Consider the following 26044-nt stretch of genomic DNA (forward strand, 5'->3'; position numbering starts at 1 on the left):
AGAAACCCAAACCAAAAACTTCTAGATACATTTTTTGTTTCAAGTCTGTTCCAGTCTTACCTGCTGAGAAGGGTAAATAAATGGAATAATCCCCAAACCAAGTAGCTAATATGCCTTGCTGAATGTCACTGGTGAGTCACGTGGTTTTTTGGCGACATGCAGCTCCCTTTGTGCTGAAATTTAAACATTACAAATAAATAATTTAAATAACTAGAGTTTATTTGCCAGACTTTAAAATTACTTTCCTTGAAAACTTGAAACTTTTGCTCTATTTTTGTGTGTTTTCCTACTGTGTTTTTCTCACTTAAAAATACAGTTTGCTGGATCATCGTATCTATTCATTGGCGTCTTTTTTAGTGATTGTAGATTGATTTTGCCTGCATTGGAAACTATTTACATCCTTTTGGTTCTCACAGTGACTCAACAAAATTCTTAACTAAGTTCTGTAGGATTTTTTTGTGGGATAAAATTTCTAAATACGTTTCTTTTCATGGTCAGATATTGGCCTGATTTTGTAAAGCAAAGAGCATTCGTGAATCCCTCTGCAATCCCAGTGAAAATGAAACCTTGTATTTTTAAAAATCAATTTATATACCATATTTTGTGGCATGGATTGCAGTGAATTCCTGTAAGCACGGCTCATGGAGTTAATGGACCAAGATGACAATATGCTTTTTTCTGATTGACAGAGTCTATTTCCTCTGTAAACTAGCAGGAGTCTTATGTTGTGGAATTTACTGTCAAAGTGATATGTGTGATTAAAAATAAAAAGTTAAGGTTAACTTTTTTCCAGTTGACGTTAAGTATGTATCTGAAAGAGTATGTATTTCCTTGTGGGAAACTTCTGAACTAGTAGCATGGAAGAAGGCATGCAAGGTTGCACAAAAGAACACTGGATACAAAGATGGTAGGTCAGAGCTAAGGTAAAAAAAAAAAATACATTATTTAAAGGGAAGGGGATAAAACCTAACTTATCTACTGAACTTCCTATCAGGCTTCATCTTTGCCTATCTAGATGGACTTGCTTTTTCTGCAGACTGGCTGACTTTTCTGATGAATCACCTGGTTAAAGCAGGGCTTGTGTTCTTGAGCTGATGTACTGCTATGGGAATTCCTTATCTTGATAAGAATAATGCTTTTATTATGCTGGCTGCTTGAGAATAATAATTTCCTCAAGTATTTGTTTTCATGCTTTTAAGTGGTTAGACTTTGTAAATTTTGTGTGAGGCATGTATTTTTGCCACTTAGAAACTTGAACTCACTTTTTAACTAAAGGATTTAATTGGGGAAATGTTATTTATACTATTATATTCAGTAATGTTTGGGGTGATATTCATGTTACACACCTGACATCAGTAATTTTGGATTTAGCTAAAGCAGTCACTGACATTTCTTGAAATGGCAAAGTCAAAACAAATCAGAGTGCTACTTTTTAGTATTTTCTTTTGCTTGGGATAATCTTAATTACACTTTCAGAAAGTCTCTCTGAAACAGTTTGATTTGAATGAAATGGAAAAATTTTTCCAGCTGGTTTTAGATTTTTCACACTGGCTCAGCAGAGACGTGCTGACAGTAGCATCAAGAAGATTATAGTATCAAGTTGTTTCTGTTGTGTGAATTGAGGATTTCATTCTCTCGCTTTGTCAGCATAGCGTACTTCGATGCTAATGGTTGTTATTAGCTTCCCCACTCCTGAAAATGTAGATCTCTGTTTCCATCTCTTCCTTTTCTTTCTCATTTATCCTTTGTAGTAAGAAATATGTATAAAAATGTATATTGGATATTATTTTTCAGAGTTGTAATGAGATCTCTTCTAACTTTGCCATGTCAACTCTCATAATAGATTAAGAATTAAAGTTATCTTATTCCACCAAACAGTCCAGGGTTCCCAGGTGTTTTGTGCATGAAAATAGTGGTAATTGTTATACAAAGCCCCTGGACTGAATTTAGCCCCAGTGAAACACCGGCGATGCAGAGATTTGGAATGCTTGTACTATAGCTTATTTTACAAGCCACAAGAGAATGTGCATCCACATTTCAGTGAGTCCCCAGAATGGCTTAGCAAGTTTCTTCTGCTTTTTGTTGGACAGGAAGCCCTTGAACTTACATGGTTGTTACTTCTTACGCATTAGATCTTCAAATCATGCTGTGATAGGAGAAGTACAACATGGCAGTATAAGGGTGTGGGCACATAAATTACTCAGAAGCAAACTGTAATAAAACTTGCAGTGTGTCAGCTGCTTCCAGTCCCGTTTGGCCACACTTTGCCCCACTTTATCTCCCTGTAAAAGTAAGGGTACATGTACTTCCACAGAAGAGAGATAGGCTACACTGTACTAAGAGAGGTGGGCTATGCTGTACCTACTGTATTTATTGTGTGACAGGATACACACAACTGAGTGTACACCCCTGGAATTTTGTTTGCTATCTGTTTTTTCCATGTTTATACTGTGGGACAGACATCTCTTGGTTATTAATTTAGCTAAATTAACATAAAAATATTTCTCTTTGGCTCCAGTGTTATATCTCCCACTCATACCTCTGCAAGCCTGATGGTAGTGGCTGACTGTGTATTTATTTGGTAGTTTCCTCATTTACGTTGTGTAGCACACCAAGGCAGTGAGGCCCAGGTCCAGCACTGTCTTCCTTTGATGCCTCAGTTGCCCAGGCATCAGCTGGGATACATCTGGGTCTAATCAACTTTAATCATTCAGTCTACTTTACAAGGTGTGGTACTTGGTTCAAAGGTTACATACCTTTCTAGTAGGAAGTATATCACTTGGTCACCTCTGCCTTTGTGATACTCTGATAACTTTAGTAGACGTTGAAAAGAATTTGACGGTTCCTCTGTGAGCGATCTCTAGGCAGGCAGAAGCCCCAGGCGTAGACCCTCCCTACACGGGCAGGTCAACTCTATTGCATTTGCGCTAGTAAGCCAGGTCACATTTGGAACATGTCAGCCTGCACTGTGACCCCATGCTGTTCTAGTGCAGGGTATAACAGCAGAAGCTACTGGAAAACAAAAAGTACATTATTGTACAGTTTTTAATTGGGCAAGAGCAAAGACAGCTAGGGCTACAATTTCCACAGAAACCTGTGGGATGTCACAAAGCCTGCTTTCTAATGAATTTGTATTTATGGATGGTTTATTTTTTAGCTTCTAATAAGATGTCGGCTCAATGGAAGCTTTTCCTGTCACTGGGGTGGCATTCAAAAGGCCAGAGAGCTGTGTGGGTTCCTCTTGTTAATGCAGGAGATGTGCTGCCGTGACCTTGTCCCAGTGGGGTGCATTCTCTCAAAGTTAGTTGAAAGTAGCCAAAGAATTAAAAAGTTATTCAGCAGAGGGAATGGAGAGAGATGATGAATACACAGACACATGGCATGATTATAAAGCCTCATTTCCATAGGAAACCAGGCTAATTATAACTATAGTGCATCAAAAGTGAATCTATCATGTAATTCCTCAGTGGTCTGTAACTTAATTTCTCCTTAGCTTAAGCAGGTTTGATAGCTCTCACCTATTTACCTGGGAACACGAACTGCAGTTGTATGACGCTTGTACATTTATGCAAGAGGCCTGATTCAGAAAATCGAAACCTTTCCATTTTCAGCTTCACCTTTCTCCTAATTGCTCACGTGGGCGATGAGCAAGCTGCCGGCTTGTACTACTTGACTTGCCCCAAGATTCAGGATATTAAGGGTGTGCTGGCCTTATTATACGTAGGCAAGCTTGGAATTGTGAGCATGCATGGCATGTACATGGGGGAAACGCTGTATATCCCAAGCAGATGGGCAGGGGGAGCACGGGCTGGCTCGGGTGCATCCCCGGTAGGTCTGATCACAAGGCAGGGATGAGAACGTGCAGCACTCAGCATTTGCTATAACTGGCCCTCTTTTCCACTCAGCATCTAGGAACTTCCTTTGATTCTTTCCTGTAGTGTGCTCTGTGAATCCACAGACTGCATTCATGGTGGTCTGTTTTTGTTGTGTCCTCTTGACATTATACATATAATATTAATTAAGCTTTATTAATATCTCCTATAGAGCATTTATTTTCTAGTGGCTCATCCTGAGCTGTTACTTAGTAATGAGCAGTTGGCCTGTGCTTTTTAGTGTATAATTGAAGAGATTTCTCAGAAACTGAACAAATCCTTCTTTTCAACACATCATTACAGGTACTTGGTTATCATTCTTTGTGAAACCAAGCAGTTTTTAACATGTGTTTTGCAAATACATTAGTCATAAAACAAAAGTTCTGCAACCCCATCCACCAAACTTTATACCCTGAGAGCATGACCTTGCAAAGTGATCCTCTTTCTGGCTCAGATTCGCTGAATAACTGAAAGGCATGCGTAGTTTCGGTATATACATAGTACCACAAAGTATTCTTAACAGGCTAAGCCTCAACTTGTAGAAAGTAATGTCTTACTTATTAGAGATCATTAGTAGCACCTACATGCTAAATAGCTTCTCCACTTTTGTGCAATAGATTCTTTGTATGTGAATCAGAATAGTAATAAAAAAAGACTTGCCTGGGAATTTTCACATGTATGTTTTGGAGGTATGAAGTCTCACTAAGCCAAAAGCAACAGCAGAATAGCAACCCACTTGCTTGTAAGAACACAGAAATGATTCAGCATATTCATCTCAACATCAAGATAAATGCAATGACTTGTTTTAGAGATGAAGTGTGCCTTGCTCTTTCACCTGTGTGGTCAGTATGGTTTATTTGTAAATCTGGAAAGAATTCTGATCTTTTGTATCCAAATACTCCTTAACCTACAATGCTGATACTTAAAATGATAGATTTAGGCCCAAAGTAAGATCATTCTTAAAAAATTAACTTCAGTAGCCTTTTAGCAAATCCTGAGCATTGAAAATCTTAATTTCTCCCCTGCCCTACAAATTGTGCACACCTATAGTAATGCTGTGTTTAAAAAGCAAACCTGAGAAGACATTAAACTCATTGAGAGACTGCAACTGCGTGACAATACATAAGGGCGTTCCATGACTATAATGATAAAGGCTTTCACCCTTTAATTATAATTGCAAATGTCCATTGCTATGATTTGTCCTTTACTCTAAGGAAGTATTTACATATAAAAATGTTGTTAGTATGTGATGTCTCTGAAAGAACTTTACAGACTATAGCTGAACTGTAACTTAATGACTAGGAAATATGGTGCTCATCGCAGATCATCAGCAAACAGATCACAGACAGCTGCAAATTAACAATTCTGAACTTCAGAAAAAGAAATCAAAGAGGTTGGCTTCCCAAATTCATTTTATTCATTTGTTTTGACTAGTCTTGATTAGTTATTTAAAGTTCTTCAGTAAAGAAACTTGGGAACATGTTGTGAAATGTTAGAAAAAGGAGATCAAACTACAGCATTTTACAGTTAAATTGTAACTGAGAAGTATGGTAAGATGACAGTATTTTTCAAAAGGGGGTTCCTCTTTGTAGGTAACTAATATTTGATTTTATGTCTGTATTTTTATAAGTTCATAGTTTAGGAAAGGCTGCAGCTGCATTATCCTGGCAATGCAGTATTTTAAAAGGTTTTACAATGTTTGTTAATTGTGAGATTTTTATTTATTTTTGTTATAGAAATAAGTAATACCTACAGCTAATCCAAAGAAGAATGTCTTGTAAAATGGTTTGAAATCTGAACAAATCCTTAGACCTTTTTTTTGTGAGCAGACCTCAAGTATACTGTATGAAGATGCACGACTTCTTGTGGTTGCAAAACTTAGCAGAGGTACAAATAATAGATAATAAGGAATAAAGAGTTTGAAAATTACTTAATAGAAATTAGTAGCACCTTCTCAAAGTGGTTTGATTATGTCTTTGTTATTTCTTTCTGTAGGCTTTTCCAGCAAATGCAGTTACAGTTTTTGTGTACTGCAGCTCGGTGACAGTGTTCTTCACAGTAATAAAGGTGATCAGTTATCGTCTGCACCTTATGTTTGATAAAGGTGAAGTAATTCAGCAAAAACTCTCAAGAAAAAATGGAAGGCAATGTAAAGATACAGAGGTTCCAAAAGGAAACACAGTTCAGCCCTCAAATCATAGGTAAGGTTTTCATTGTGCATTGCTGGTACATTTGGTGAAAGGCATGAGTTTGCACTATGGTCTTGCATAGCAGAAATACCTATTGACTGTAGGAAAACTCTTTACAGGTGTGTGAGGAATGGCTGTTTTAAAAACGTGCTTGATGCTTTTGTTTTTGGTGGCTGCAGCTTGCTTGTGGTGAAGCAGGCAGAGCTGCACCTGATGCAGAGGGTGGTGGGGCAGCAGCTGGACAGATGAAGGCGGAAGGAGAAGACCTCTCTGGGAGGCACTGAAAGATCTGGGAGAAAGCCTGGGAGAAGGTTTCTGGGGAAGCCTGAAGTGCTTGCTCTTTCCTCTTGCTGCTGTGCTTACCTGCTGGGAAGAGGAGAGGAACTGGCATGCACCTGTTGGCAAAGAAAATGCTTTAATATTGTCACAGCTTTGAAAGCCTGAGTTCATGTTGTCACTGTGTCCTTATAGTAACTCAGATCATACCTAGATGTGTAAGTTGCTTTTCTCCCTTACATTTTATTATGACTGCCTATGATGTTTCTGTGGTCCTGTTCCTGAGGAAAGATAGAACTGCTTTTATTTCTCAGAGGCGTTTGGCATTTATCTGCAGCCTGTCTACTGAGGAGCCAAGTACTCTGTTGCAAAGAAACAATCAAAGTCAATAAGGCTGCCTCCAGGCTGAGATAGTATTTAAGGTAAAAATAGTATTGGGCTAAAGCCCAGTACTAACATTTTCCAGATTTGTGTATAGGTAAAATATTCCACTATATGCTTTTTGGAATAAATGGAGACGTCTCTTGCTGGTTTTTCAAGCTTGAGTCATATAAACAAGTCATACAAGCAAGCGGCTTCCAGTGTTCCCAGGTGTTATGACAGATGTGAAAAATGCTGAAATAAGGTACTTCCACTAATGATGGCAGCATAGAAATGTCTAAACAAAGCTTAAACCAAGTAAGTTTGTTACAGCTACTAGTCAAGCTTCAACAGAGAGCTCAGTATAAAAGAACTTCTTTGGGTATTTTTTGGTGCATTTGCAGTGGCTACTGCGAATTCCGTGCAAGCTATCAAGATTGTTTGTGTACCTAAATGCTACTGTTGTTCTGTGTGTTTACACATGCACATCTGTGCTATGTTCCTGGCCGTGACATTGCTTGGACTTAATTATCTTAAAGGTCTTTACCAAACAAAATGATTCTATAATTCTGTTACTGGGAGTGTCGAGATCTGCCTGCATCGGGGCTCTTCTGAGAAATGCCTCTTACATGTGCCACTGATCATATACGGTTTTTATTTTAGATTGGGTGATGCCTTTTGGGTTCTATTCCTCTTTAGTTCTTGCCAGCCCACAAAGCTATTTCCTATTTACAGATGTCTGATACAGTTATTTAAAAGGCTTTTCAGTTGTTCTTGGTTGGTTCAAATTTAAGCAGAACCTCAGTGTTTTCCTGTTCACTAACTAATGAAATTAATGCAAACTTTCATAATCCTGCCTTTGCTTTGTTGTAGAAGTGAAATCACTTAAAACTTGAGTGTTAGATCACATAACTATTCCTCCTAGGAGGTTCTAGGCACAACAGTCCATTATTTAGTACTTGATCAGAAAATAAAGAACGTAGTGTTTTGACTAGATGGATGACAGAAATTTTTAAACAGGCCCTGGTAGTTGGCAGGTTATTTGAACAAGTTTTTGAAGCAAGCTAACTAGTAAAAAAATTGTGGAAAGGTGACTGAGACCTCCAGGTAAATAATTTTATAGCTTATATACAGCTGTAGGGTTTTTAAAATAAGTTTTGGGGGAGGAAACCTCACAAACAAGCAAGTAAGCCTAAACCCTATCATTTTGCCATTTCACTGTAGTGTTGTTCGTTTTTTTAAACTTCATTTTTGTTGTATTATACTCAAGAACATGTGTTGCTTCTCATTAGTAAACCTTGTCCATAAATACCTTCTTCTGTCTATGGAGAAGCTAGCAGAAAGTATGTGTAAAAAGAGTTAGTGGATCGTTGAATGCATCCAGAAAGGAAGTGATCAACAAGTTGCCTATAACATATGAAATTAGTAATGGATATATGTTTGCCTTGGCTAAAACCAGAGGAACAACTTTATTTTGCGGTCTAATAATTATATGAATACACATTATGTATTGCATTTCAAATAGTTGCTTGATGGGAGGTTTGTAAATAAGCAGGCAATTAGATAAGCAATATGTATACCAGGGTACAGTCAAAGGACCTAAAAAGCAAAAATTGTGAATGGAGTAGCGTTTGGGTGTTATACGCCTAAGGAGACGCCACAAACAGCCTTTCATGCCAATAAATCTCTGTGTGTGTTAGGCGGGCTAAATGATAATATAAACACATAGGGGGTTTGAAGAGATGTCATTATATTTTTCATGGCAGTGGTTATTGCCGAAGACACCAGAACCGTTTTTATACCGAAGGTTTTTTTATTTATTTATTTTTTAGCAAGTTGTCTTGGTGAGGAAGGAGGTGCAAAATGGGGTTGCAGTATTTTTCAGCCCTGTGCTTTTAGTGTTGGATGGGGAAAATGTGCTTTCGCTTCACTGCACTGTGTTACTTCTTCCTATCCTGTTATTATTCCTCAGCTTTTCCCCAGAACTCACTGTGATCCTCTGTGGTAAGATGCATTGCTTTAATTCTCATTTACTTCCTTTTCAGCAATAACACCGGGGATAATGGTGTCATCGGTGAGACCAACCAAAATGGCTCTACCCAAACGATTCACGACAGTTCAAGGGCACAGGCTTTGCACTCCCAGAACTCACCTGGAGCCATGGTTAGTATGAAGTTTTCTGCAGTGGTATCTTCATGCGGGGCACAGCTGGCCACATGGTGTTTTGCATTGCCAGGCACCGATCACTTGCAGCGTAGGAGGAGGAAGGGCTGTTCCATGGATCTACTAGGTCTACCACTGCTGTGAGTCAGCCTTGTCCTAAAGGTTTGGGTTTGCAGAGCTGAAGCTGGTATACGTAATTCTGCGCTTCTCAGGAGGGGTCTGTCCGCTCTGTAGATACGAAATGGCCTTTGTAAATCTTGCCAAGAGCAACTGGTTTTCATGGCTGCTTTGAGAGAAGGGAGAGGCTAGTGCAATCAGAGCAGCCTCTCATTGCCTCAGAAGGGATCTGCTCCTGGAGCGTTAATAATTTGGTTTTGTGTAATAAGACTTAGGCTTATAAAATGAACCCAACACATCTCTTGAGCAGTTAAACAAAGCATAAAAACCATTATTTAAATCTGGGAGATGTCTAAATGAGGTTAAAGATACATGTATGTGCATTCCATGCCATTGGCCATGCTTTCTAAATCGATAGTGTCTTAAGTGATGAGGGGATGTATGTAGATGTCACTATTAAAGCAAAAATAGAAACACCCATGAGAAGGTTGAAGAGTTAAGGATCAGAAAATTAAGAAACAGAATGAACGCTGTCTGTAATCTTAAACTACTCCCCATACATACTGTGATAAAATCTTTAATTATGTGATCCCATGCTATTTTTTCTACAGGATTCCTGCCTCAGTGAGTGCAGAGGATGGTTAGTGATTTCTGAATAAGTAGCTATTTGATACTTCATTCTGTCTTCATATCCCTCCACCCCGACCCCATGTTCCTACTTACTGCAAACTGTTCAAATCCTGGTCTGATTCAGAACTATTTCCTCATTTCCTGGAGTGTTTTTCCCTTTTGTAGCATCTGTGTGATTCAAAGACATTAATAGTTTTCTTTTACCAGGTAAAGCATTTTCCACCTTGTTTCTGTCCTAGTTGCCAGTATTCTAGTATTTGTCCATTCTGCAAACCTGTTTCTTCTTGGGATCTTGTCCAAGTCTCCCACTTCCAAATATGTAGGCTGGGTGTTTTCAAACCTAGTTTTCTGTTCTTGCTGCCAGGATACCAGCATGTAATTTTAGGAGATAATAATTATTTTCTCTTGTTTTCGGTGCCTGTCAGCCAGAAGAGAACCACATTAATTTTTCCCAGTAACTTTTTAAAATTTTTTTTAAGTTATGCACTTAAACCTTTGAATTTAGGCTCTTGAAGTATTCCTCTGGAATATTGTGTTTAGTTTTGAGCTCCCCAATTTGTTCCGACAGACCTTGACCTGCTGATGATAATCCAGCAGAGGCCACCAAGGAGATTGAGGAATGATGTACATGATGTATGAGGACAGGCATATGTGGTGTTTTAGCCTTTGTAAGACTAGAAGAAGAGCTTACTGCTCTCTTCAGCTTCCTATGGAAAGATCAGAAGATCAAGCATGCTCTTCTCAGAGGTGCCCAGTGACAGGATAAGAGACAGTGGCTGCAACTTACAGCCATGGAAAGCTACAAATTGATCAATTGTACCTGAAGATTTTTTTGTGTGTGTTTGTTGTGCTGTTTTTAAATTTATTTGTTTCCCTAAGAGGGTGGTCAAATACTGGAAGGGGTTGTCCAGATTGGTTGTGAAATCTCCATCTTTGGAGAGATTCAAAGCTCCACTGGAGATGGTCCTGAGCAACCTTCTCTAACTGCACCTGCTTTGAGTGTGTGTGTATGGTGGAGGGGATTTGGACTAAATGACCTCCAAATCTTCCTTGCAATCTAAATGATTCTATGATAATTTAATGGCTTTGTCCTTTAGTTTTCCGTTGAAAAACTGGCTACCAAGTATCAGAGACTAAACTTTTCATTTTGGTACTTTGGAAACACATAGCTGGGAAAGTGTAACAAATGAACACATTCTATTTCATAGTGATTAAAAAAAACAATCTGGATTAGACATTGCAAATTTTTTAAAGAAATGTGGATTATTTTTTCCCTCTCCAAACATCACACACGATTGCAATGATGCAATTTAGAGCATTACTGTTCTATAACTGTGTCCCTTACCCACCCCTTGCATTTCATGCAAGGTACATGTCGAAATTTCAGTGATGTTAAGTGACTTAACAATGCTGTAATTAACCTTTTATTAGATAGCTATTTCATTTATAGATTTATTTTTTCCAACATAATTTAATACATGCCCATGCTAATTTTGTGTGGTTCTTTTTATTTTTAGGAGCTGCCAACACAGGAAACTATTGAAGATCTAAGAGGTATCTTAAAGCATTATAAATCCCTTTAAACCTTTGTTTAATCATTGCTTGCCATAAGAAAAGTGGCAGCAAGGACCTCATGGCAGGTTCTGTTGTGCCTCATGTTAGGTGCTGAATGGAAAAGCCTGAGAGAACAAAATCTCAAGGGAATTCTAACAGACTAAGCTTTCTCAGCTGTCAGCCAAGCTGTTTAGGATGCAGCGTTTTGGTGAGAATGCAAGTATCCCTCCTCATTTTGACACAGGGAGATGAAAAAGCCTTTCTGCCACATTCTCAGGAAGCTCCGTGCCTCTGGAAAGCGTTAAACCGGGAAGCCAGTTCTCAGATCACATTTTAAAGTCCTTAAACATCTTCTGACTATAGACTCCTGTTATGACTGTTGACCTTTATGTTGGTAGTATGTACTTTGGCACACTTTGCTTTGCTGAGCAGTTCCAGTGCTTGACAATATATTTCAGTTTATCTCCTTTTTATTAAGGTTGATTGCCATATCCTATGGAACCAGTTAGGGATTGCACAAAGTAATGTATAAACTTCTGCTGCACTGGCTTATTTTTTCTTTCATCTCTCCTTAAGTGGGGATAATCCTAGAAAAAAATTTAGTTTTGATATTAGCTGTTTCTTGAGCTATTTTGACTACTTAAATTAAATAGATATTCTGCTATACTTGTCTTGACCTGGAAGGATTCTAGCGTGCGTGTATAGTATTTCACATGTAGCTGAAAAAAAGATCCTTGCTTAGGAGCTGTTTTAATCAGCTACATCACCTGTGCTTCATTTGTTCTACTCTGAATCAGATTTTGCTAGCTAAAAATCATACTTTAATAGTGCATGGTGTTCAGGTTTAAGACACCTAACTCCTGTGTGGTTTTTATTAGGTGTTATGGTATTAGAAGACCAGGCTGCACCACCAGTTTCATCTACCTCACCCTTTATCAGAGCAGATACATTACCTGCTTCTACAGCCTCTGCTTCAGCTGCCACAACATCAGCAATAGTGACAAAACCAGCTACTATGGAGACACTTTGTCTTAATGGAATAAATGAAAAAGAAGGGAACAGGCAGCCATACAGACAGCATGGATCCCAAGATATTCTTGTGGACAGAGATGCAGCTAAAAACTTCTCCAATATTTCTTCATCACAAGGTGATATTTTAAAGACTGGAGTTTCTTCAGAGCCATGGGACAGTGAAAATTCGGTTATTTCGGACCATTTGAGTAATCTTAAAAGCTACAAAAGGGAGAAATTGCCAGATAGATCACTGCAGACAGGCTTTACCAGTAACTGCCCACAGTGCAATGCCATTGCAACCAAAGATGCTGAGCATGTGGAAAGTTCTTGTAACACCCACGAGGACCTTGATTGCTCAGACAGCGAGACTGCTGTCGCGGTTGTGGACAACTCTCTTCCTGGAGACCAGCTTTGTGAGCCCATTAAAATTGTCATCACGATGAGTACTACACCAAACACCACCCTCAGTGACCTGGCGGGCTCTGTCCACCTGCAGGCTCTGGCAACTGAGAGAACGAGCTCAGCCCTTGAGTCTGGTATAGTTACACCGGGGTGGCCAAGTCAGCAAACTAATGAACAGCTCAAAATCCCCGTTATCACTTTTGATTTGTCTGATGACAGTAAAGATAAGGCTTGCCCGGAAGTTAGTGAGAATGAAAGAACTCCAGAATTTTTAAGGGCAGAGCTGTCCTCCAACCAATGCTCTGGCTATGAATCGGGTGATGCAGTGAAGGAACACAGCAACCCAGCAAACAGTCCTTTAGAAACTAACACTTGTTTGGGTCCAAACAGGGAGAATGCTTCTGAAAATGTGCAGACCTTGGATATAACTTCTAAGGAAGACCTGCAGAACCTAGACCCGCAGTACTGTAGAACTGCTCATGAAAAGAGGCATATGCGGGTGCTGAGTGTAGACAGTGGGACAGATGTGCTTTTAAGTAAGAATTTCATGGACGTATCTGACAAAGAAAAGACCTTACCAACTTCTAAATCGGATCTGGAAGCTAAAGAAGGACAGGTGCCCAATGAATCTAACTTTCTAGAATTTGTCTCCCTCCTGGAATCCATTAATACCTCAAAGACGAAGGCATCTAATCAATTGAATATCAAAATGGAGACGACAAAGGAAAATGGGATTGTTGGAGGTATGATGCACGGTTTACAACTTCTTGAAAAAGAAGTTGTGACTAGTTAAATTATTTATAGGAGCTTAACATGACATCTACAGTAGCGCGAATTCCCAGATAACTGGGTTTGCTAATAAGGCCAGGGAAGGGCTGGGTTTGGTGGGACAAGGTGATTTAGTGAAAGCGTGATAGTGTCAGCTGCAGTTCTTCGAATATTTTTTACCTTCCTAAAGATTTTCCTTTGGGAAACCTCATACTAACCTCAGTAGGCGACTGGTATGTATCTAGTATTCTTTATTAGAATAGCATGCATGTGGCAGGCCTGGATTGTTGGAATACCAAAAACGTCTTACGAAAACATGTATAACTATAGCATTACACCTGCCCTTGCCCATCTTACCAGGTGCATGTGGAAGAGTTGCCTGTATGTGCCTGTAAGTATGTGGAAAGCTGGAATTGTCACTGGTGATGGTTCGGCTTTAAGCTAACGCATGTGTGCACGCAAACATATTTCTAAATGTCCTGCACAGCTCTGGGTTAGTTTAGAATTAGAAAAAATTGTGTATTTGTTCTCCATAGGTAGGAGTTTTGATTTTTAGTTCCTTTAAGCGAACGTATTTGGGTTTTAAGGAAGAAAGTTTGGCTGTTTTCAGTGGAAGCCTCCAGTATTTTAATGAAAAGTAGTATCTTCCTATGCAAGCTCCCACTTAATAAAAAGGGCTTCTATTTAAAATGAAGAAAAATCTCAAGCAGCAAATTTTAAAACCTATATACAATCCAATTTATAGCTGTTATATAGAAATATCTGGGTTTAATCAGCATTCTCATTACCATGACCTAATTCTGTGACCCTTTCTGTTAGAAGGGAATATCTAGGCAAAACTGGCAGGACTGTTTTGTAAGGATGTGAGATTTGGTGCAGCGAAGGCAGGTGCCGCTTCAGGGTACTTACCAAGTGGTTGGTGCAATCAGTTTAGATGATCTGGGGCAAAGTGAAATAAGACCACCTGTATCTCCCCCTTCTCCAAAATGTTTGGTTTCCTTTAGATCCTATAACAAGCTATTCTAATGCAGCCCTAGAGGATGAAATCTCAGTACCTATGAAAGGTAAGTAACTTAATGGCATCCAGCAGAACAGCTTGGCCCTTCTGTTTTACAGTGGTTTGGGCTCTAGGGGATCTCTGCTTCCTGGCTCTTTCCCACAAGAACCTTTGATTACACGAAAAATACAGAGCTGATTTCAAAATTTGTCAGCTTTTTTCAAAACAAATGTGAAATTCATTTTTTTAGCTTGTTGAAAAAAATAAGTAGATAGTTTTATTTTCCTGATGCATCATCTACTTGTAGATTCTATCTACCTTTCGCTTTGCCTTCCTAATTCTCTTTCCTCTTGTCTGTCCTATCAACTACATTAGGCCCATATCTCATTTCATCTTTCATTATGTACTTTTTTTCCTTTGGCTTTATTTTTCTAATTCTGTGCCTTTACTTCTCCTCTACATCCCTCTTCCGTTTTTCCACTCTGCGTCCCTCCTTATTTGCCTTCCTCTTCACTCCACTTCTCTCTCCTCTTTCCCCCTGTTATTCCTGGCAATCTACTGTTGCTTTTGTAGCCTTTTACACGCTCTTGAGCTCGCCTAAAGCTGTTGCCTCCCCACATCTTGCAGTCACTTCTTCTGTACTTGCCCTTCTCTCTATTCCCTAGTCCAATTTTTCTCCTCCAAGACCTGGTGCCTCTCTTCTGGTCTGATCTTACCCGTCTCTCCTGGCCTCTCAGACCTTTCTGCAGAGCAGTTTCTGCTACACGCTATCAAGTTTATCAGCCTGTCCAACTGGCTCCTGTCTGTACTCTGTGGTTTCCTAAGATGTGTGTGGAGCAAGCCTGCTTAGCTGATCCCCTGTGGATCCCCCAGAGATCCCTCCCAGGTCTCCCAGGGTGTTGGGGGTCATGCTTAGGGTCACCTCACTGTGCAGCAGCACCCAACAAAACGCAGGTTGTGGCAAGCAGGTTGATGTGACGTAGCCAGAAAAGTAAAATTTCAGAGGTGAGCTTTTAAAAAAAGAAAAAGTGCAGCTAATCTGCAAAGTGTTTTCAGACACGTATTCTCAGATAATATGAATGAAGAAGATTGCTGCATGAAAGAAAGCAATGGGAGATCAGAACAGATCAAACTCATAGATTCCACGGTGACAAAAAAACCAACAAACCAAAGCTTTATTAATGTGTGTGTAGTTATTGTGCTTTAGATCTGGCAGACCAGGTTCTTATTAGAATCCAAGATCCTATGGAAACAGGAGGAATCTGCTTTTTCCCTCATTCTAAGCTGTTTCTTAAAGCAACCTGAACTGAATTTCCTACTTTCCTTAGGTCTCTGTATGTTTGTGAGATGGTGAAGCTGAGCTGCACACATGTGTAATTAATCAGCCCTGCTTGTTTCTGACGTGGGCCCATCAAGTGTCACCCCAGAGAGGAGTGGGGTGGGCAAAGGAGTGCACTGCAGGGGTGGCGGCTGCAGCTTCTGTCCCTGCAAAGTGGCTCCTGCACCTTGGACCCCCACTGTGGGAAAAAGGATATTCATTCTGAACTCTTTAAGCCAGGGAGAGGAGAGGTAGTTCAAAGGCAGTTATTTTTAAGAGCAAGTAGGCTTTGTTTTCCAGCCTACTCAGAGCATGCTGTTTGCTAAAATAAATTACTGTCATTAGTGGCAGCTTCCCCACAGTAAGAGTGGATTTTAGGAATGAGAAAGCTTCTAATTTGTTTACAGCCATACAATTACAAATGTGCTTTAACAAAATAGCATCTTAGAGCAGATCTGAATAAACATTATTCCCACATTAAAGTGGTTGTTTAAAGAAAAAGTGGGAGGGGAATACAGAGCAAGTCAATATGCACCAGTTGTTTTGAGGGAGGAGGTTCATTGTGTTTGTTGTTTTTGTTCTTTTAACCTTGCAAACCCCCTAATTGGCAAAAGCCTGGTCCAAGTAAACATGAAATGCACCCCACAAAGGTGTTTATTAGGCAATGTGAGAAACTTGGCAAGTTCCTGGAAAGCTGGCTATTAAGAGCCGTGTGTAAGAAAGCTGACATTTTACATAATTTGGAGAAGGTGGAGAAACGTGCTCATCAGAAGAATCTTGCAAGTGAGTGCGTGCTATGGATGGGTCTTTATTACGGGCGCTCCCTCACAGAACTTAAGAGTTCTGTGGAAACAGAAGAGATACTGTCCTGGCCACATAAGTCTCCACCAGTAGACAGCTCAGTAAAATGTGGTACAAGAAAATTAAAGCCTTGCTTTATGCTACCAAGGATACCAGGTTTAGTGTGTTAAAGTATAGGACATAAAAAAGCTGTTTAAGAGCTTTTCTGTTGCCATCCCACCTCCTCTAGATCGTGAGAATGTACCACTGACACTGTTGCTAAAAATGACTTTCAGGCCAGTGTCCATTCAGTTTTGAATCAAGCTTGCACCACCCATGTAATGAGAGCCTGTTGAAGGGCAACTGCAAATTTTCTTCAGTCTTTGAGAAGCATAAGGGAAGCCAGGTTTATTGGCTGCTTTCGTTCCCTCTGGCATGTCTAGAGCTGCATAAGAGCAGCTGTGCATTAGACTTCGGGCAAAAACTCATGTGTGTTCCTTCTGGCACAGCTGACTTGTAATCTAGGACAGGCTGTGTTATCACCCAGGGAGCAAAGCCTGCCGTGGGAGTGGTGGGGACCAGCACGGGAGAACCTAAACCAGGACGGTGTGGCCTGAATTTAGATGTTGTGCAGGCTCTTTTTAGAAAAGGTACTCATCATTCTGGGCAGTGCATAAACCACAACCTCAAGTGAGTTCTGGATCTCAAGCAATTACCCTTCTCCTATAAAAAGTTAAAACATACTCCTGTGGATATTTTTAGTCTCCTCAATTTTTTTACCGGCATGTGAGAAAGAGGGCTATCGCCTGCCATGTAATCACGGGGGAAAAGGATCGTGTGCATTGAGTCACAAGCTGAAATAAGAGCTGTGATGGGAGGGGACAGCAGGGGTGTTTGCTGGTGGGCAGGTGGCACCCAGAGGCCTGCCCAGTGCTCACTCTTCTCGTGGAGCAGCTCTGTGCCATCTCTGACTCTCACGCTGAGTGCCAGAGAAGGACAGTGTGGTGTTTGATGCCCTTTTTGGATGTGTACGAAATGGGATGCAGAGCTTGGTTCTTTATACCTGGTGCTCAATGTGTAAGGCTTGACGGGCTGAGATTTCAAAATTTCAATCTTTTAAATCAAAGAGGTTATAGTATGTTTGACAAGAGTGACACCTGTAAAGAAACTATGAGGTTATTTTTGAGGTCTGTATTCTGACATAATTGTTAGGTATAGTGATTACACTATTTACCCGAGACCTCGAAACCCTTGACTTTATTACCAATACTGCTGCTGGCCAAGGAGATTGTTTTGTGCAAGTTGCTTGTGTGCTGAAGTCTGTCTGTCCTGTAACAGGTACAATGAGTATTGCTTCAGGAGTAATGTGGCAATCCTGATTAATGGATAATTCCGTGTGCTTCTTTAGTGCCCACATTGAACTTTTATACCAATTCCTGAACTGTATCGGGTTTCTTGGGTACTTCTGTTTGGTGGGTGACCAGCTTTGATGCTAGATTTTTCTTTTAATGTATTTGTGGCATAATAAGTAAATTTGAGTTGACAATAAAGCACATAAATGAGTTGTTTCTGTTAATGCAGTCAGTGAAGAAAGAGTGGGGAATGTCTATTAAAATGCTGTATCTGATCCTTAGAATATATTCTCTAGAGATATGAATGGGACAGTTCAAAATGCGTAGAGCTTTTGTTTCATGCCAGGTACTAACAAGAGCACAGAGTGATTTGAAATCACTTCTCTGTGGCCAAACAGGCAACAAATATATTTTCAAGTAAAACTTTCTGGTTTGGAGCATGGCGTTGTGGAAAGCAGCAGATTCTACAGCAGAGCAATTAATGAACAGAAGAGACTCAGGCTTAATTAGCTTAATTCTGCTTGACCAGATTTCAAACCAGATGGCATTTGAAATTATTACAACAGTGACATTTTAACTTGTGGAAATTGGGACAGGGATATGCATGTAAAAGATGAGGAAAAATGTCTGTGAGACTCTGGAGAGAGGGCACAAAATAGTAAAAATATTTTGAAGAAAAGTTACAAAGCAATAAAATTTCATTCTAATTACCTAATAATAAAGCAACTTTAAAGTTGAGACAACCAACTGTCAGTGTATCTGGTTTACTGCATGTACAAAAGCTGCTCTATTCCACCTGTAAAACCATTTTGAGCCTCCTCCCAGTGTGGACCAAAGGCCTGGCTACAGAGGTGATTTGGGATACCTAAGATCTGTTCCACAAATCAGTAAGTTACATGGCACAGGACATTTATGGTAGTGGCATTTAAATTCAGAGCTCATTGGTATGCTTTATTCTTAAGTACTGTTGCTATGCTGTTACAGCTCTTTAGTGCAGATAGAACTTTAAAATGTTTACAGGAAGTATCTTATTCCCATATGGGACATAAAAGAAATATTTATCTTGCTAAGGATTTCACCAGGTCAACTAAGGGATGTATCTTGTGCTCAACCAAAATATGAAAATTGTGTACAGACCAAAACATGGTGGTATGTACAAGACTCTTCCTAACCACTCTTCTCCAAGCCTGACTTAGCCATGAATCTTGATATCCTCACATATCTGAGTCATGTGGTGTATAATTTCCAGATAAATTATGGAGTTACTTGCAGAGCCTGGGATCTGAGCTTGGGGCTCCCATAAGCCCATCTGTGAGTATGGCAGAAATGCATGGAGCAGTGGCTGGAGGTAAGTGGCCCTGGTAGGAGGCCACAGGGTAGGTGCAGGTACATTGCCTTGTTGTGCTTTTTACTCTTCTCTTGCTCTTGGAGAGCGTTTTTCCCTAGTAACTGGAGCTTTGCTAGCACAGTTTCCATGTAAGGAGTGTTTGGTGACATGGAGCCGATTGCATACCCTGGCAGAACACTCCTAGTCTAGACACCTCTATCTCCATTTTAATACTGAAGGTGTAAGTCATTCGGAAGAAAATGAGTAATAATCTTAAAAACCACTCACAAACCCATGATATCCCATCTTTCCAGTGCTGAAAGTACTCATCACTGTGATGTTGTCTGATTGGCACATTAAGCCTGTAAGAAGCAGTACTGTTTATTTTTTTTTTTTTATTATGACTCCACTGCAGGGAAAAGAAGTCTGCAAGGTTTGTGGTTTGGAATGGAAGAGAGTGAGGCATTTTCTAAAACCACTAGATAATCAAATTTAAAATCTTTTTAATTGTTCCAGACCTACAGCCAGTTTGAGGCAATATAGAACCAATTAGCTTATTAAAACCACAATTCCTGGTCTCTATCAATTATTCTTACAGCTTGAACGGTGCAAGCCTTTAGGAAGGTGATTTTGATTAGGTGTCTATGGCTGTGTCACCTCCCTCAGGTACAGTTATATTAAGGGGATGCTTCAGTAATGCCACAGTTAAATAAGGCTCAGTTTCTGCTTAAAATAGTGTTTAGATCTTTAGGAAAGGAAATAAGTGAAATAAGTGTTGTCTGCTCTCATCCTCTCCTCGCTGCCTGCCCCCCTTATCCCAACATCCCCCCCTTTTTTTTTTTTTTTTACTAAATAGAAGAAAGGATGTCTGGAAGACCTATTGAATATTGTCTCTGTGCACAAATGGATGCAAAAGATTTCCCTAAATCACACTTAGGCTCATTGTATTTATTGCACAAGAAGTCAGAAGGATCCTTGGTCATCGAGTTCTACAGAGAGAGAGCAGGTGACTCAGAACATTGTCAGTGTTTTAGTGAGAACCTTTTCTTTTTCCTCTCATTCTGGAAACTGAAGGAACACTGGTGTTCCAAGCAAGAGATAGCAGGGTGTCTATCTCTACTGGCCATTCCCTCTCGCCTCTGGTACCCTGGCTGGTGAGTGTCGGGGGCCCCGGTGAGATTCTTCAGGCTTGATGCCGCTTGTTGTACTTCACACTAAGGACTGAGGCCTGCTGGTGGGATGATACAATTAAAGTAGTTCTTACACTTCTGGATTCCCCTCTCCAAAAGTAAGTGTAGTGTGTCTGCAATGAAAAGGGGTTAGTGTGAGTGTCTGCGTCTTTAGGATATTAGAGGGGTGTGTCCTGTGAGTTGAGACTGGTGTAGAGATGTCTTAACTTCTGAAGGTAGGTAGGTTTGTAGAAGTGATGTTATTAGATCAGCTGATATGGTTGGAGGAAAACAGGACAGATGATCTGAAAGGTCTGCATGTCCAAATGCTTGTCTGGTTTTTTCAGTTTTGTGAGTTGGCCTAATAAAAGAAGTTACATCTCTCTGCATGCCTTGAATCTGTTTTATCCTTAGACTGTCTTAACTATGACACCACTATTTCTTTTCTGGTGACTCTTGCTGGTGACTCTTACTATTAGGATAGTAATTGTATTGGCAGGTAATGTAAAATGGAATTTTTTGTGGGGGGAATTTCTGTGGGTTTTTTTCTGGATGATTAGATTTCTCGGGTGTTACAATAGTGGGTATTGCAAAAAGTCTGGCTAAGTACATTTAAGTACACCTTGCTTGGTGCAAGAAGCTATAGGACTCACTGCAGTATCTCCAACAAGCACAACAAAAACTACATATTATTGATTAATTTCATTTAAAGCATTTAGTTCAGTGACTGCACATGGTGGTGATGAAATCACTGGCTTAGTTGTGCTTTAAATCCTAACAGATAGTTTTGTTTTTTGTTTTCCTTTCTTTAGTTTACAGCCAAAGCACAGTTGTAAAATACTTCACTATTTGACATGAATGTTAATAACTGAAAGAGATTATCTCTTGAAAGTTGTACATGTATAGGTAAATGATATACATTTATAGAAAGGTAATATAAATATAATTGGTATTCAAATTGGTATTCAAATTAGTAGAAATTGGACAAGTCTATAATGTATATTTTAAAATATGTATTTCTTTATTTTCCAAGCATAGGAAAATCTACTGTGAAATTATTTAGTCAGTTTGTCCTTTGTCCTGCATCAGGTGTGTGGCTGATGGGGAAGAGGGATTAGGCAGCTACCTGCTTTCCCATCCAAGAGCACTATTTCCTTTGAAGGTGCTGCTTTCCCTTTTCTAAAAGGGGAATGGGCCAGTGCTGCTGCTTTTCTGCTGCCTGTAAACACAGCTTGGGAACAAATAAAGGCCCCCAGGGAAGCAGCTTCTTACCATTCTAGGTTAGAGACAAATTGCTTCCCTCTGAAACAATAGGAGAAGCAAAGCAGAAATTCTCTCTCATTTGTCCTTTGCTTCATGCAGCCATTCACGTAACCTCCTCCAGTCAGAGTACCTTCTTGTCCAGATTTCTGTGATTGTAATGTTTTGAGTCGCTTTAATGTTTTCCATAAAACTAGTAATTGCTGTAGTGTTTTGGTTTTTCTCTTTTAGATGCTCTTGTTCGGTAGTTAATGAATGAAACTCTTGACAGTCATCTGTGGAGAGTGGCTCCACTTCACTGCCCTGTTTTCCAGATAGCCAGACAACAGAGAGAAAAGAAGAAATGATGGGAACAGAAAAACACTGTGAGCAACTTCCTAAACAGGAAAGATCAGATGTGCAAAGCCAAGATCGTGCTAGTACTAGTCCAGTGCCACCGGAGTCTGCCAAATTTGCAGCACTGTAAGGCCAGTTTACTTTACAATTTTCTACTTCAAAGATATGATGTAAGCTGTTTTGTTTCACTGACTAGAAATGACATAAACTTTTAATTAACCTCTCTTTCTTTTTGTTTTATTGAGAACAAGAAAAAAGTTCCTCATAGTAGTTTTGAAACATTTTTGTGTCAAGTTACCAGGGCAACAGGCAGAGGCAGATAATCTACCGGGTAACTTCTCAGCAAGACAGTTCTGTCTTGCAAGTAATAAGTGGACCTGAGGCGTCTGTGCAAGATGAGCTATCTGTGGATGCGATGCACGTGTTCATAGATGAAAATGGTGAGTTTATGTAGCTGGAATAATTACAGTGTGTGAGGAAATATCTGAACAAACTTTAGATGCTCTGGAAGGATATTTCTCTTGTCTGTTGCCAGTTGCATGTTTTTCTGTGTACATGAAAGAAAAGGGCTTAGTAATTTAAAGTCAGATCGGCAATAAGCAGAGTTTTCAAAATGCAATAGCGACCATCACAGGCCTGAGCCTTACACAGTGCGTGAAGTTTATCTTCCAAACATCACCCTCAAAAAATGCTGACTAGGCCAGAAGACTACTTCCATCTTTGCAGAAGAACCCCTGACACTTTCTGCCTGGTGAGTTTTGCACTGGCCTGGTTGGGCAAAATGTTTCTCCTTTTTTACTGTTTTGTTCTTTAACTGGCTCAGACTGAACTCTGTCAGACAATGTGGTGGTTGCTCTTGTTTGAAGTTGTGGTCTGGTACCAAGAGAATTAATAGGTGACTTACTCTTGCCCCATGCCTGTGCTTTGCATGCTGCTGCTTTGCAGCTGTTCCTAGAGGCTGAAGCTATTAGATACTCAGTGGTGGTTTGTTTGAACCTCATGTAGCGCCCTGTGAGGTACCGGCCCACAACTCTGAACAGCAGCCATCCCAAAAGCCATGTTTCCCTTAAACCTGCCTTCAAAACCAGTGCAGAATGAGTGCTCATGGTAGCTGGGTTCCTTGGGTTCATGATGCCAGAGCAGAGGTGTTTTGGTTTTCTGCCAATTCCTTCTGGCCCCGCTTGCAGCCCCTGCTGTGTCACAGGGCTGCGATAAGAGCTGCCAGTCATGCAGACCTGTCACTTGATGCTTGAAAATGGAAAGAGGGGAGAGCAGCAGTGACTACACTTTCAGCAGAAGTTCTCCTTGCTTTTTACCTCCTGACCTCACCTTTGTCAACTGAAAGAAAAAATTGGATAATTTCACATTGTACAGTGAACTTATATTGAGAGATAGGCTTTGCATTTGCTTTACATACCTTTAAATATCTGTGTAGCACATAAGCCTCTAGCATGTTTGTTCCTTTCGATCTTGTTTTGATTTAAATTCCCTTTTTTGCCTTCATGGGGTCTTGTGCTCTGTGCTGGGAAAAGGGATCAAATTTTTACTGTAACTTCAGTGTTTTGATTTGTCTTAGATTTTCATTTGTTCAAATGTTAACTTGCTTTCTGAAGATTAAAGTAAGCCTAGTGCACAAACTGAAAAATATATTTATAAATGTCCCTGGCTTAAAATGTATTTTTTATTAACTTTGAGTGTAAAACATATGATCGTATCACCGAACTGATTTTTTTTTTCTCTCTGTATTTTCTAAAGGGGAAATTAGATCCTGTTATTTAAAGGCCGGCTGTCAGAAGGAAGGAAATTTTCGGCATCAGCTATCAAATTGTGATTGTATTTCAAATGCTCAGTAAGTAAGCCCGATGTTAAAAGTTGTCATTGCTAGAAGCTATGAAACTGATTGTAGCTGCAAAAGATGCATGGGAGGAAAAAATAATCTGTTAGCCTGTTCTAGAGACATCAAAGCATGTGGTTTTTGTTCTGTGCTAAAACAGTCATTTCTTTATAAGAATATTGATAAGGAAAAGTGAAAAAGAAGACCAGAACTAGGCAGTGTGCTTTCATTGCTTTCTGGGAACAGCCAAAGTCAAGTGTGGTGATATAAATGAGATTGTAAATAAAACAAAGTGGGACTGTTGCCAGCTGTTCTTTCAACCTGGATGTCCTGCTTGCTTACCTTGCCTGTTGGGTCCATGGTAGATGGTGGTGCTGTGTCAGTATCAGCCAGTGACGTGGCTTCCTGTGGATTCTAGCAACAGAGCATTTCACCCTGCATGAAATCTCTAATGATAGTTCACCCCTCTGAAAAGGTATCTGAACGATTTTCTTTTTTCAAAGATTCTTTTGTAGTCCTCCACCTAAATCCCATGATATATATTCCACCAGATTATTTTTTAATTTGTTTGGGTTTTGTTTTGTTTTGTTTGTTTGTTTGTTTTTTTAGTTTTATTGTTTGTGTTTTCAACTATAGTAGTTGACCTAAAAAAAGATATTACCTGTACATGCATTTTTTGTCCTGGAAATTTTCAGAGCTTAAATGTAGCATAAACAGTCTCTTACTAATCATTTTTAAAAATTCTCTCTTGCTTCTGCCAAAGGCTACTAAAAATTAGAATTGTTTCAAATTGTCTCCTTACTTGTGTCTCACCAAATTGTCTTTTACTTATCCAGCAGTCTAGCTTTTAACATATTTAAAAACTTGAGTTATTCAAGTTAAATTTGTGGAGGTCTTTATGTTGTGTTGATCACCAAAAAAGATAATTCCTTTTCCATCTCAACCCTGACTTTGGCAGGTGATTCTTATTACTGTGTTTGGTAAGATATTTAAACATTGGCAGGTAGCTAATTAATTCCCCGATTACTGTCCATGTAATTACCCTGACCCCACTTCTGTCTGCTATCTTGCCAGTAACACCTCTTGCCAGTGGTCCCTGTGGGATGGGTTCCCTGCTGCGCTAATTGCCTCTAAACTTGATGCGCCCATTACCTTGCCAACGTCACCTCTAGCCATAAAGCGCTGTGACAAGCTTTGACAAGACAAAGTGTAAACTGTATTCTCAGCTCATGGATTACATTAGAAACTAGTTACAGAAAGACCATTTGAATCTGTTTCAGAGTGAGAAAATGGTGAAATAGCTTTCTCATCCTGAAAACGATTCTTCTGCCCCATTACGTTAAGCTCTTTACCAGCCTTTTTCTCTCTTACAGTGAATCCTTAATGTTTCTGTGCTGTGTGTCTTGAGTATGAGCTTGGTGTCTGGGAAGAGAGATGAGAAAGTTCACATTTGTGTAAAACAGGTGCCTGGTGTAAGCTTGAAATGCCTTTTTGCATGGTTAGTTTGACTTCTTGCCAAATGACCACTAGGTTTACATCTTACCTGTATATAACAGTTACAATTTCAAGTTAAAATTCTTCCCATTTAGACTGGTGCTACAAAGCAAAACCCACAACTGTTAACATTAATGCATCTGTGTATATGATATGAAAGAATGTACAAGTTAAAGCATCATTGGAGGTATATAACTGTTTCCTGGGGTTAGGAGAACCAAGTTGGAGTTAATGAGTGTCTTAAAAATAAGTAGGTGTCACTCTGACACAACTTTTCTGTTTACTACTCTGTGACAGAAAGCAGACATTTCCTAGGAGTTTAATTACCCTGAACGAAAACTGAATCAGTTTTGATAAGCAGTCAAAAAGATAAATGTGAGCTATCATGTTATCTAGGCTTTAAATGTAAAGTGACTCATAAATATTAGTGAAAGTGTAAACCCCTAAAATTACAGCAATTACAGTAATAATAAAATCAATGATTTTTGCATGATCCATCCCCAGTAGAGAGGCTAATATGGACATAAGATATATATCGATGCCAATAATTTAACAGCAGTCATATATTCTATGCATGCTTGCTGTACCAAATAATATATTTTCAAACATTTTTAACCACTTTGCTAAATGTGCTTTCATTGCATATTGGGGTTCTTGTTTAGAAGGTCAAGAAACCTCTGTGTGTGTGTAGATATATACTGAAGAAGAATGTGTCAGTATTTGATACCTGTCAGTAATGTAGCTTTCATCAATGTGTTTGAAATACATCTATGGAAAACTCTGTTCAATGATGTAAACTATTGTAGTTTCTTTTCCTGTGTATCAAATACTG

The 26044-nt window shown here is 39.5% G+C and overlaps 1 protein-coding gene across 4 annotated transcripts in view; it reads left to right on the top strand.

The window, feature by feature from the left end:
• The window catches only part of PCNX2 (pecanex 2), a 152911-nt gene that overhangs the window by 453 nt on the left and 126414 nt on the right, over positions 1-26044 (top strand). For 3 of the 4 annotated variants that reach the window (XM_071806293.1, XM_071806294.1, XM_071806297.1), the window contains exons 2-8: positions 5868-6073; positions 8743-8860; positions 11125-11161; positions 12040-13320; positions 21863-22010; positions 22179-22324; positions 23640-23733. In XM_071806293.1, the coding sequence (XP_071662394.1) occupies positions 5868-6073; positions 8743-8860; positions 11125-11161; positions 12040-13320; positions 21863-22010; positions 22179-22324; positions 23640-23733 (2030 nt within the window). Of the gene's footprint in view, positions 1-5867; positions 6074-8742; positions 8861-9588; positions 9618-11124; positions 11162-12039; positions 13321-21862; positions 22011-22178; positions 22325-23639; positions 23734-26044 lie in introns of those variants that run through there. The other variant, XM_071806295.1, reaches the window with a different exon arrangement.

The sequence above is a fragment of the Patagioenas fasciata genome, chromosome 3, assembly GCF_037038585.1.
Source record: "Patagioenas fasciata isolate bPatFas1 chromosome 3, bPatFas1.hap1, whole genome shotgun sequence".
NCBI classification, from domain to species: domain Eukaryota; kingdom Metazoa; phylum Chordata; class Aves; order Columbiformes; family Columbidae; genus Patagioenas; species Patagioenas fasciata.